The sequence below is a fragment of the Hyaena hyaena genome, unplaced genomic scaffold (assembly GCF_003009895.1).
Source record: "Hyaena hyaena isolate Hyena2069 unplaced genomic scaffold, ASM300989v1 scaffold_138, whole genome shotgun sequence".
In the NCBI taxonomy this organism is placed as follows: domain Eukaryota; kingdom Metazoa; phylum Chordata; class Mammalia; order Carnivora; family Hyaenidae; genus Hyaena; species Hyaena hyaena.
Genome location: NW_024080770.1, coordinates 2,435,861 through 2,450,061, shown reverse-complemented (window position 1 = coordinate 2,450,061; position 14,201 = coordinate 2,435,861). Strand labels below are relative to the sequence as shown.

The 14,201-nt window shown below is 36.2% G+C and overlaps 1 protein-coding gene across 1 annotated transcript in view; it reads right to left on the bottom strand.

Moving 5' to 3' along the window:
• Positions 1-12,579, bottom strand: part of ITSN2 (intersectin 2) — a 111,845-nt gene extending 99,266 nt beyond the window's left edge. Inside the window, exons 1-4 of the mRNA XM_039238333.1 lie at positions 12,514-12,579; positions 5,517-5,609; positions 2,889-2,952; positions 1,111-1,274 (exon numbers count right to left, since the gene is read on the bottom strand). Coding sequence (XP_039094264.1) covers positions 1,111-1,274; positions 2,889-2,952; positions 5,517-5,609; positions 12,514-12,544 — 352 coding nt within the window. The 5' untranslated portion in view covers positions 12,545-12,579. The remainder of the gene's footprint in view (positions 1-1,110; positions 1,275-2,888; positions 2,953-5,516; positions 5,610-12,513) is intronic.
• Positions 12,580-14,201: the final 1,622 nt, after the last annotated feature.

The following is a 14,201-nucleotide window of genomic DNA, read 5'->3' as shown; positions in this document are numbered from 1 at the left end:
CCAGGCTGGCTGAGCTGCCAGCACAGAGCCTGACGTGGGGCTCGAACCCATGAACCATGAGATCATGACCTGAGCCAAAGTTGGATGCTTAACCGACTGAGCCACTCAGGCACCTGCATTATTATTATTTTTTTAATGTTTATTTTTGAGAGAGTGAGAGACAGAACATGAGCAGTGAAAGGGCAGAGAGAAACGGAGACACAGAATCTGAAGCAGGCTCTAGGTAGGCTCTCAGCTGTCAGCACAGAGCCTGACGCAGGGCTTGAACCCAAGAACTGCAAGATCATGACCTGAGCTGATGTTGGATGCTCAACTGACTGAGCCACCCATGGGCCCTAAGGACAATTCTTTAAAAAGAACAAGATGATGACTTTTATTCATTTACTAACTGCAGGCTACTTGGTGCACCATAAAAGTACGGTCACACAACAATTTGGTATTTATGTCCAGAGCTCACTGCAGTAGTGAAAAGAGTTTAGTGTTTTAAGATCTAACATCTGGAATGAAAGAACAGGTTTCAGGTACGCAAAAATGTCAAACTGAATGTTCTATTCTAATGAGTACTTCTCATATATAATAAGAAACTGCCTAATAAAAATTAACAGAAAACTGATTCCCTCTGATGAAAATGTAAATTGATGAGCAAAAAGTCCATAACTTTTAGCCCTAAATTTAGCTAGATAATTAATGTTTAAATTAGAAAAACCTTTACTTAGGAATAATTTTAAACTACCCCCTAAATTAAACCATTTCAAGTGAGTTTAAAGTTGTTCGCAATTTTTCTGTTACTCATACAGGGTATAGAGGAAACTAAGAATAGTATTTAAGATCAGCTCTAACTATGGGTGGGGTCATGCAATTTTTCATCCAACTGGGAACTGTGAAAGGGGACACTAGCCAGACTTGAGGCCAGGGCAACAGGCATAAATCAGAACTGTCCCTGGAAAACTGGGATGCTGCTATGACAGCGACTTTAATATTTCTTATTTCAGACATGAAATCTAACGTGGAGTCTGAGGACTACTGTTTTTGCTAACAAATCCTTTTCTGTTATTCTGTCCAGGACAAGCTTAACTATCAAATGCAGCTGATTCAATTAATAATGCATACCAAAACGAGCAGAAATTAACGGAGAGAACATAGGAGGTTGTTTCATAATAGGAGGGAGGACCACAGGCAACTGTTGGCCTTGCAGCTTCAGTTTGATGAGTTTCATCGCTATGGAGAACTCCTGCTGATCCATCTTCCCATCCTTGTTCAGGTCCGATAAAGCCCTAAAAGGACCATGAGGTGGGCAAAATGGTATGTAAGGTCACCATTATTTTTGAGGATCATAAAATACAAACAATGACATAGCATGCACATGTAGATCATCACCTAGTGATAATCATACACTTAAAAATAAACAAAACCCCAAAAGCTAAGACTGATACATTAAGAAATAATGAACAAGGATATCATCTTATAAAATACTGCCGGTCTACTGAGAATCCATGTAGAGAGAACCTATGAGACCTCTGGTATGAATTCCACCAGTGTGGACAGAAAGAAATTATCCAAGAGTATAATCATTCTAAATTTAATTTATTAATTTGTTCAAATATTTATTTAAAGCTTGCAATGTGCTCGGTACTCCGCCAGGCATGGGAATATTCCAAGTGGAAAGGAAGATGAGGTAGCAGTTGATATTTATTGTATACATTAAAAGGCAAAATCCTAAATAATATAAAATGCAATTCTGTTTAAGGTCAGAGCAGGGAAAGGGCAGGCTAATTTGTGGAGTTTACAGATGATGAAAGAAATGAAAGATTTTGAGAGTATGCCAAATTATAAAGAAATGTTTTTCAATGGCAATGTATACATCTCTCCTCAAAAATTCTAAGGACATTAAAAATTTGTCCAATACATCCAGATGGCCAACAGACACATGAAACGATGCTCAGCATCCCTCCTCATCAGGGAAATACAAATCAAAACCACACTGAGATACCACCTCACGCCAGTCAGAGTGGCTAAAATGAGCAAATCAGAGAACTCTAGATGCTGGCGAGGATGTGGAGAAACGGGCACCCTCCTGCACTGTTGGTGGGAATGTAAACTGGTACAGCCCCTCTGGAAAACAGTGTGGAGGTTCCTCAGGAAACTAACAATAGAACTCCCTTATGACCCAGCAATAGCACTGCTAGGAATTTACCCAAGGGATACAGAAATGCTGAGGCATAGGAGCACATGGACCCCAATGTTCATAGCAGCACTCTCCACAATAGCTAAAACATGGAAAGAGCCTAAGTGTCCATCAACAGACGAATGGATCAAGAAGATGTGGTTTATCTATACCATGGAATACTACATGGCAATGAGAAACAATGAAATCTGGCCATGTGTAGCAACACGGATGGACCTTGAGGGTGTTATGCTGAGCGAAATAAGTCAGGCAGAGAAGGACAAATATCATATGTTTGCACGTATAGGAGGATTAGGAGGAACTTGACGGAGGAACAAGGGGGAGAAGAAGGGGGAAAATGGTGGGGGAAAGGGAGAGAGGCAAACCATGAGAGACTCTTGAATGCTGACAAAAACTGAGGACTGATGGATGTGGGGGGGAGGGGGGGATGGGCATGGAGGAGGGCACTTTGGGGATGAGCACTGAGTGTTATGTAGAAACTAATTTGACAATAAACTATTTGTAAAAAAAAAAAAAAAATTTGTCCAATAGAATAAAATCCCAATTATTCTCATTTACTCAATAAAATTAATTATTTTAATAGCTGAATACTTAATGACACAGACTGCAAGTAAAAACAACTTTTTATTAACACAGTATCAAAAAACAAAACAAAGCCAAACTACCAGAAATTTAAGTTCATTTACAAAAAAGAACACTTTACCATATTTCAGCTAAAACAGGAGCTGGCAGGCCTGACTGTAAGAAAAAGGTACGCGCTTGGTCACCTGAAGGTAATAAAAATAAACATCAAATAGCACATTAGTAAATGGAATTCCTCCAATGCCTCTGAATAATAATAATGGACAATAATAATAATGCTATTGAATTATCATTTTAATTTTAATTATTAAAGAATTAAACAGAAATACACATATACAATTAATTACATTACAATAATAAGGCTTAGATGTTTTAAAACAAAAAACTCATAAGTAAAGTTATACATGGGACACCTGGGTGGCTCAGCTGGTTGAGCGTCCGGCTCTTGGTTTTGGCTCAGGTCACGATTCCAGGGTCGTGGCACTGACCCCTGTGTGGGGCTCCGCTCTGAGTGTGGAGCCTGCTTGGGATTTTCTCTCTCTGTCTTTCTCTCTCTCTGTCTCTGTCTCTCTCTCTCTCCTTCTCTCCTCTTGCCTCTCTCCCCGACTTGTGCTTTCTAAAATAAATACTTAAAAAAAATGATGTTATATGCATTAATCAATAATGAAAGGTTACATTATTCATCTTAGTTTTTCCATATTAACTAGGGTATTATTTAATATTTCCATTTAATAGAATTTATAATTGAAAAACACTATTCTCTAGAAAAGTTCTAAATAAAAAATAACAAGTGTTGGGAAAGACAGTCCCCCATGGGTCTCCCACAATCCTCTGTGTCCTGCTGTGTGGCACAAGGAGGCAAGACCCTTAACTACTTCCTACCTGGATCATTTCTCAGAGTTGGGTTTGCATTGAGCAATCTTGAAGCATGAGGTAATGTTTTCCCCTGGGCCAAAAAAGAAGCCTGCGTCCTAAAAATGGTGGGTCCCCCCACAGGCTCAGTGTTCCTGTCCTATAACACAATCACTGCATGTTTAACATCCTTTTGGGCTCTCTACATCACTTTTGGGCCCTCAGGCCTCAGTGGGACAAGAGAATCCAAGAGGAACATGCTGATACTCCAAGCTGCTAGCCGTGCTATTCATAATAACAGCATGTAATAATTCATTCCATTGTCTCTGATCAGGAACCTTGGGTCTTATGCCAGCATCCATGAGACAGTAACAGACTACACTGTTAACCTATAAGTAGGGTAATCAAATCCTAGCCCTGATACCAGGAAAGGGAGCTAGTATTATAGAAGTACAAATAATATCAAAGTCTGATGGCTAAGAAGATGGATTCCAAAATCAGACTAAAAAGTTTCAAAGCCCAGATCAATACTAACCATCTGTAAATATAGACAATAGTAGCTATCTTACAAGGCTATTACAAGACTAAATGAGATAATGCACTTATGTACAGCATCTGAAATACAGTACAGATTTGGTAAATATTATTCATTATATTACTGTAAATAAAGTGCTCACGTGCTTTGGCACAGGAAAAAAGTTTGATTTATACAAAAAAATTTGAAAGATACACCTAAATTAATCCTCCTTAGGCTTCGTAGGTCATCTTGCAGAACAAGGGCTAGTGCTAACAATCAACTTGGTATTGCCTCTCAAAAACAGAGGACTAGCATTATAAAAACAGATTGCAGAAAAAAAATTCTAGATTATTTTTTTTTAATGTTTTATTTATTTCTAGGAGAGAGAGAGAGACAGCGTGAGCAGGGGAGGGTCAGAGAGAGAGGGAGTCACAGACTCTGAAAAAGGCTCCAGGCTCTGAGCTGGCAGTCAGCACAGAGCCTGACACGGGGCTCGAACCCACGAACTGCGAGATCATGACCTAAGCGAAAGTCGGATGCTCAACTGACTAAGCCACCCAGCCGCCCCAATTCTAGATTATTTTCAAGGAAATGGACCTGATACATACTTCTTCTAGACTTAGTAATACTGATTGTTATACAGGTAATTGGCACAACATATTAGGAGCACATTAATAAATCTGCTTGGAAAAAAGTCTCAATTACCTCAAGAAATAACCTGAAAACATTCTAGAAATAATGTTAAAGTGTGAAGCCGGACAATTAAACTGAAATTTGTGATTATCCATTTAGGATTAGGAAAATATCTTCCATATGCCAATTCCAAAACAACAAATTAAGACAATTCCAGATAAAATAAAACCACTGTTCTTTTTAAAATTCATGAATTCTTGGCAATGAGAAACAATGAAATCTGGCCATGTGTAGCAACATGGATGGACCTTGAGGGTGTTATGCTGAGCGAAATAAGGCAGAGAAGGACAAATATCATATGTTTGCATGTATAGGAGGATTAGGAGGAACTTAACTGAGGAACAAGGGGGAGAAGAAGGGGGGAAATGGTGGGGGAAAGGGAGAGAGGCAAACCATGAGAGACTCTTGAATGCTGACAAAAACTGAGGACTGATGGATGTGGGAGGGGAGGGGGGGGTGGGCATGGAGGAGGGTACTTGTGGGGATGAGCACTGGGTGTTATGTGGAAACCAATTTGACAACAAACTATTTGTAAAAAAAAAAAAAAAAAGGAGAAAAAATTCATGAATTCTGATAGGAATTTTATCACATAATAATACAAATTTGATGGTGACCAAGTTAAAATTCTAAATTCTAAGGCATTACATGAAAAGGAACTTAATTCGTATTTGAAATATAAACACAAACCTGTTATGTAACCTCCTGAGGGTTTGAGGTTATCAAACTGCTTGTCATGCTTAGTCCGTTCTTCAGAGGTAATAGCCCACATATTTGGCCCTCCTAAAAATAAGTGAAAGACAAAGAAATTGTAGTATATATATATGAGAATGCTCAAAATAATTCTAAAATGTATATATGAATCACAAGTGTCCATTTACTGATAGTTCTCTATCCCCACATGACACAAAGAGTAAAACACTTTCATGACCATATATACTTAGCACAGTCCTGAGGCTCTTTACTCATTCATTCAAATAACATCTATGGAACAATTACTGTATACCACTCACTGGCAAAGGGCAACAAGCTAAATTCTGGAAATAAAAAGATGAATAAAATATTATTCCCATCCTCTCTGCACATTCAACAGAGTTGATAACCATGTACACCTCACTTCTGACTACCTTTTCAGTTTACTCAACTTGCAACAATAAGAAACCCAATGTTTAAATAAACTCATACATATTGGCTGTCTATTATATGAAAATCTGCCTTACAAAGCTGTTCCCAGGAATGCATTTCCTTGAAAAGTAGGTGCCCACTCTAATTTGAAACATTAAGATGGATCTGATTTAACAAATATTTCGTAGCCCTAAATGAATGGATTAAAAAAATCTATAAACATCCTCTTTTAAAGACAAGTTTTAAGATTACAGTTAAAAATAAAGAAACAGATGTACTGAAGAGCTAAGTTCCTAAAATAGCAAAACCTACACACTTTCTAAATAAATATCACACACATAGTAAAAACCGACTTGGTTTATCAGTTTATTATAAAGTAAACAAATTATCCTGTCATGCCTCCTGTGACAATTTGGAAAAATGATGACGACAAAAAAAAAAATAGAACGACAACACCAAAGGATGACAGAGGGAAGCAGCTCGCTTTTACTGAGCCTTGACTCTATGTCAGGGACTTTTTATGCAGTAAACTCACGGATTCCCACCACTCCCCTATACATTAGGTACTATTATTATCCCTATGACAGGTGAGGAAAGCAAAACCCCAGACCACAAAGCTAGTTGGTCAGGTCACACAAATAACTCACAAGTGGCAGAGCTGAGATTAGAACCCAGACAGGCCAAACTCTGGGCTACACAGTCTCCCAATATTTATGGAAAAGGTGCTCACATTCCCTGTATCTTAGCTGCCACCTCCAAAAATCAGGAAGATTTTTTAAGCTTTAGGGGTTGTTGTAAAGACCCTATGTAATGTATCTACTCTAAAAATAACACTAATATAATTTTTCATCTATTAGATTGGTAAAATAACAACAGCTAACATTTAATAAAACCTGTCACATATTAGATATTTTTCTAAGAGCTTTATGTGTATTGTTTCTAAAAGTCTCACAGGAATTCTATGAGGGAACTATTATTACTATCACTATTTATCAGAGGAGGAAACAGCAGCATGGCAAAATTAAATAATTTGCCCAAGGTATCAAAGTTGGTAAGTGTTAAAAGACAGGATTAGAATCCACAGACTTAATTAAGAATCTTAAACTATCTGCTCTGATAGTCATTAAAAAGAAATAGACCCACAAATATGTTGCCAGTTGATTTCAACAAAGACATCAAAATAATTCGATAGGAAAAGACAGCCCTTCCACTGAAACATGCTGAAAGAACCAGACATCCACATGCACCAAAAACAACAACAAACCAAACCACTTCAATCCTGCACCATATACAAAAATTAAGTCTAAATGGATCATAGAACTAAAGGCAGGAGCCAAACTATGAAACTTCTTGAAGAAAACAAGGAAGAAAATTTTTGTGACTTTGGATACGGGAATGACTTTTTAATGCACAAACTACCCAAATGATTTAAGCTTATTAAAGTTGGACTTCTCCTTTCTTAAAGACACTGTTAAGAAAATAAAAAAGAAGCTACAGACTGGAAGAAAATATTTGTAAAACACAATAACATGTATCCAGCACATATAAAGAACTATTCAACTCATTAAGACAATCCCTGTTCCCTGCCTCAAATAACGGGCAAAAGATTCGAACAGACATACTAAAGATACAGATGGCAAAGAGCATGTGATACGATGTTCAGTGTCATTGATCATCAGAGAAATGCATATTAAAACTACAGTAATACCACACTGAGTGTGAAGCCTGTTTGAGATTCTCTTTCTCTCTCTAAAACTAAAAAAAAAAAAAGATAAAACTACAGTTAAGATATCGTTCCATGCCTATAGAATGCCTGAAATTTTTTAAAAAGTCTGTTGGCAAGGATACTGAGGAACTCAAACTCTCACATACTGCTGATGGGGAAAGAAACAATTTAGAAAAGAGTCTGGTAATTTCTTATGAAGTTAAATACACATTTTCCTTTGCAACCCAGCAGTAAACTCCTAGGTATTTACCCAAGAGAAATGAAGACTTTTTCCAAATAAAAATCTGTCCTCTGATGATTACAGCAGCTTTAGACATTTGGTTTAGACACCAAAACCTGGAAATAATCCAGAGGTGTTCTGCAGATGAATATATAAACAACTTGTGGTACACATTTATAAAACGGAATTCTACTCAGCAATGAAAGAATTTCATTTATATGACATTCTGGAAAGAGCAAAACTGCAGGGACAGATACATGACCAGTGGTTGCCAGCGGCAAAGGAGGGTGAGAGAACCTTGTGGGTGATGGAAATGTTCCATATCCTGATTTACGTGACTGTATACATTTGTTAAAACTCATCAAACGATATCCTTAAGAAGGATGAATTATAAACCCAACTTAAGAATTAAAATAAAAATACAGCATCTAATTAATACATGCTTGCTACATGGAGGCTACTCAATAAATTAGTTTCCTTACTCAACCCAATCCCAGGGAACAGTATAATTAAGGAGAAGTCAGAGCACTGAAATCTTTCTCAGGCTCTTTCCTTTCTGGTAAAGGTACCCTTGCCAGAAAATACTGAGAGTGAGGCTTTTTAGTCAGAAAACTTAAAGACTATTTTAAGTTTGGAGAGTCTGGTTAGGAAGGCCTGAGCTGCTTTAACACACACCAGGGTACGTCCCCAGAGAGTGGCAGCCGGCTTCGTAAGACTGCAGGGATCCATGGCATCAGGAGAGTGCTTTCCTATGTCCCACTACCTCCTCAGCTTCCCTTGGCTACATGTCTTCACAGTGGCCAACGCAACCTATCTGACTTCTTGCTTAGTTCTTCATTACTCCAACCAGTAACCCTTACACCTTTGTATGCATTCAGTCAAAAAAACATGGGGCACCACTGTGATCAAGGACTGGGGGTACAAGGATGAATAAAATGAACTCCTTAAAGGAGCTCAGAGACTTCCTCAGCCAAAAGAATCACATACAACAATCACAATTAAATATTATGATTAATGTCACTTACAGATTAAAAATGTTCTAAAGCATTATGAAAAGGAATAATTTTTAAGTAGTATTTAAATAATCTTTAAACATGGGCACTTCCAAAAAATGACCACATTAAAGTGAAAAATATTAATGCACTAAAAATTTCACAGAAAAGACAAATTAAATAGAAATAAGAAAACTAGGGAATCTATATACCTCAAAAACAATTTTAAAATACTTTATCCAATTCTAGCTTTCTTAGAATATATACTAACAGCATCTTTTAAAGAGCCAACAGTTTATTATTTTGAACTTCCAGTAAAACATCTCCCAATATTGATCTTTATTTATTTGTAAGCCTTGTACAAAGTCAGGAAAGCTTATGGGGTTAACATTTAATATTTCCTTAAAAAGCTAACAACCTTTTACATTGTCTGATCGCTTTAGAAATGTATTGAAATTCTATCCACTTCCCCCACTTATCACTAAATTGAGAATGTGGTATTTTCATAAAGATTTCTGTTGCTTATTCTCATCTTCTCACCTACTGGCTCTGTCAAAAATGTTCTTATGGTCTATGCAGAAGGAAAAACACAGATTTATAGAACATCCACTATATGCTAAATCTCCTACAGTAAATAGTATCATCCCTGTTTTACATATATGTACACACACACACACACACACACACACACACACGTCCCACAAGGTTAAGTCACAGAGCTGAGGAGTTAGCAGTATTCTAACACTTAGTTCTGAATGTACACAATTCAAACATGTTATACCCTCCTCATAGGCTGTGAAATTAAATGAAGGCTATTTCTGGGTCCAGTTCAAAATAACAGTCAAATCATGGATGTTGACCCAATACAAACTTAAATCTCTAAAACACAACTAGAATACTGGCCTAGATAGAACTAAAGCCTCAACGGGGACTTGAATAATAAACTCTTGGGCTGATGGAAACGTAGACAGTACTCCATATGATTCTGGAGGCCCAATGTTACAATTTCCTAGTTACAGAGATGAAAAGACTAATGAACTCTCAAATTCTAAAAAGGTAATAAAACTCTAAAAATAAAGTGGCAGTTTTTCTAGCCATTCGCTATTCCTGTTCTCTCCCTGGCGTCCCTCTCCTCTTCCCTATTTTGGATATGACCACTGCCACAGGCTTCAGAACTCCTTATTTCTAGAACCAGGCTTCAGTACCCCCATGATTTTAAGGCTGGAACAAGCCACATTACACTACAATCAACAGGCAGCGACATGAATCTGAAGTACCCTCTTGCTTATCACCTGATGACTCAAATATCAGGCTCTCTGTATTTACAGTTTTATTACATGTTTGAAAAGCAGAAAGCAAACCTACCATGATTAAAGAAGACTCTGGCAAGGATGATTCTGCTGGTGCAGAAGACACCAGAATTAGAGTCACGAGTGGTAAAATTATGACGCACTGATCTTTTTTGCTCTGTTGAGGAGATGGGAAGTGAAGCATCAAAGAGACTAAGAAAAGAATATCTGCTCAATAGAACTTTCTGAGATGACGTAAATGTTCTGTATCTGTACCCCACACCATTTCCAACAGAATGGCCACTGGCCACATGTGGCTTTCAGAACTTGACATGTGGCTATGTGACTGAGGGACTGAATTTATTTAATTTTTATTAATTTAAATTTAAGTTGAAATAGTCACATGTAGCTAATGGCTACTATATAGGCAGCACAGCTCTGTGAGGACCAAATAAGCCTAAAGTCTCTGGTTAGTCTTGGGATAATAAAACAGGGCAAAATATGAGAAATACATCAGAAGTGTTTAGACACACAGCTTGGTCTAGGGCATTTATAGACAAGTTCCAACAGTACTGGGCATTGAAAAGATTTAACACCATCTATAATTGAGGATTTACTAGAAGAGCAAACATTGCTTTTGAAGGCTTTGTGCTATATATGTGGGTGCCTCTCCCAGTAAGCTCTGAAACTATGAATTGCACTTCACTTAGATACATAAAAGATTATCTTCAATACATTATACCTAAGTGAGAGGATACCACATTCTACATTTGTTAACAATTCTTCAGAAGTTGTAAAAAATTACTACCTTTATTCCTATATATCACTTATAAGTTATTGTCCAACATTTTGCCCAATATTATTCATTCTTTTGTATATAATGCAATGAGCTGCAAAGTAGATACATAAATGTTAAGGGAATGGAAGAAACAGAATCAAGTAAGACTGGGTCTATACGGTTTTCTTTTATGTTCATTTTATTTACAATACTTCTAAATACTTTGGTTGAAGTTTACAACTAAACTATGTATTTAATACAAACTCCTTTGTATACTGCACAGAAATCTTCAAATTTGGGAAGAGCACATTAGTACTATAATTACTGCCCTGATTCTAAACTTATGTTTATCACTCATTATGGGGGAAAAACCCCATTATCTCATTTTTAAAAACTGTCTGTGGCATCAAATAATTTTCATAATCCCGCACCATTTCCAGCAAAGCTTACACTGATCTTTAATTAAGAGTTCTAAAAAGGCAAAAACAAAACCTTTATTTCAAGTTCATCCTGACTCAACACTGAATTCTTCCACAGAGAATTTAGTTTTACTTTTTACACAAATAATTCATCTTTCCAAAACTTTCCTAAATCTCACAAGGTCAATACTGAATCTTTAAACTTTAGATATACAACATGTATTTTTGTATTAATGATGTGCTTAATTTGGTCCTTTGACTGAAAACGTGGTTTTTTAAAAAATGTAACTGATCAAATACTTCATGGTAACATTAAAACAGAATTGCTTTTTGCAAGTGCTAGAATTATTCATGATGCTTCCCTCTTTTTTCCCCTAATGTTCTTTAATGTAACTGCTTTCAATTTAAATGTTAAAAGAGTTACTGACTAGACTATTACTTTTTATTTTATAACTGGCTAATGAAATTTACCTCAAAATTAAGAACTTTGCACCTTAGATTTCTTTAGCAATTTAAAAACATAATGTATTTTTCAATTAATTCTAAATGACATATATAGTAACTTCATACTCTCTAAGGGTGGGTCAATTTGTTTTTGGGAAAAGAATTAAAACTAGAATCAGAAAAGAAACTTTAAAGACTTTCTGTTACTGAAATTACCAAAACATTTTCTTTAAAAATGTTTCATATTAAACAATGATGTGGGTAGGCATACACAATCCTTTATAAAAGGAAAACTTAATTATATGTATAGATTACTAAATGAATCTTTATTGGCTCAATTAGTATACAATCATCCCACTATAGAAAACATCTTTAATATTCTTCACCTTATAGCACTCTGCTTTTTGTCCTCCCATTTTATGCATCAAACACAAAATACCTTTAGGTTATTCTTAACTGCTCAAAGGCAAGCACACATTCCAGAGGATACTGCAGACATGCTTATACTGAGTCACAGGATTTACTGCAGTGTTCTGAAGTAAACTAGCAAAACATTTTCAATAAGAACACTTTAAGTTTTGCATTTATAAGTTTAAGGAAAAATATCGAAATGAGTATTTTTATAACCTCTACCAAAAAACCCCACAAAACCCCCATAACCTCTTTATCTTGCCACAAGCACAAAGCGGCTTACCATTCATAGCTGTGGGAAACTGAGCCATCATGGTGTCCTGAATTTTCCTTGCTAGCTCTCAGCCATCTGCAACATAAAAACAGTGTGCCATTAATAATACAACAAGGGCAGATCGGAGCTTTAGTGCACCAGCTTAGCAGTGGGAATGTCTGTCCCCTCCAGCTCACACTTCCAGCGGAAAACAATGCAGAGAGCGCCTGCCGCTGCTGAAGGGCAGGATTTACATTTGGGGAAGGATAGGGAGACTTTGTTGGGAAATGGTGCTACCTTTTAAAATAGAAACATTTGTAAGAAAAACAGTCACATATGTCATAGAAAATACTGAATAAAGAAACTGTTGGCATGAACCAAGCTTGCAGAAATTAGCTTGGGAGAAAGAAAGGTTGTTTTAACGAGGCAAGATGTTATTTCAGAGAAATCAATTGTATAAATTAAGTGCTTATAATTACATGGAAGCCAAAATATTTTCTTTAAAAAAATCCCAAGTATATTTGACAAATATCCAAAATAAATGTAGCACAGAGTTCTATAGGTTTATAAAAATTATCTAGAATTACTAAAACATGTATGTTTATCTAAACATAACTAAATGTTCTAGGGAGAGAAGTAACTTTGGAAATTAACAGCTGTGATTTAAACCTCAACTCTGCTGTTTTCCTAGCTGTGACTATGGGAGAATTATTAATCTTTCTGAGTCTCAGATTCCTCATCTCTAAAAAGTGCTTTGCAGGAGAGGTTTTTTTTTTTTTTTTTTTTTTTTTTAAGTTTTTTTTTTTTTTTTTTATATTTTTTAACAAGAAGTGAGTAGGTCCCATATGCATGCTACTTTGCAAACAATAATTTACATCAGACCGGAAGAGCACCCACCTGACCTCCAGGCTTCTTAAACCATTTATTTAGGGGAGGGATGTTTTTTTTTTTTTTTTTTTTTTTTTTTGAAGAATATATTTATTACAGGTAAAGCCCACAGCANGAGAATTATTAATCTTTCTGAGTCTCAGATTCCTCATCTCTAAAAAGTGCTTTGCAGGAGAGGTTTTTTTTTTTTTTTTTTTTTTTTTTAAGTATTAAACATAATTCAATACACTGCTGGACACACAGTGAGTGTCTGATAAATGCCTGCTACTTTGCAAACATCCAGGAAGGGAGAGTACAGTATAATTTTGAGCCCTGAATTCACTGTTTTACTATGAATAAATTCAAAATTCAACATTTATTATACAAATCTTGAGGGTAGGACTGGTTAGGGAGAGTGAAGACCTAGCAAATTTATAATAATGTACTTAGTAATTAAAACCATGGATTAGAACATTGTAGGGAAACATCACTATATTAAAAGACCATTCAATAGCTCTTCGATTTACCCAAATCATTTAAATATTAACATTTTTAGAAGCCCATAGAAAAATGTTTGCACAGGCCATTGGAACAAAGAAATCATAAAGAGTTACATATCATGGTGGAAGGTGTCACTGGAGAAGCTGGCTAACCAGCTGGCAAGAAGTGCTACTAGGTACTATGTCTTAGTGACTGCAGTGTGTTGAAGAGATGTATAACTGGATCAGTATAACCACCAAGTTAGTGACACTACAAAAGATTGGTATATAAATCCAATGTACTGATTTACAAAGAGAAATTTAATAGCCAAGAAAACTAACAGTAGTCTTTCTTCCTATAAAGCAAACCAT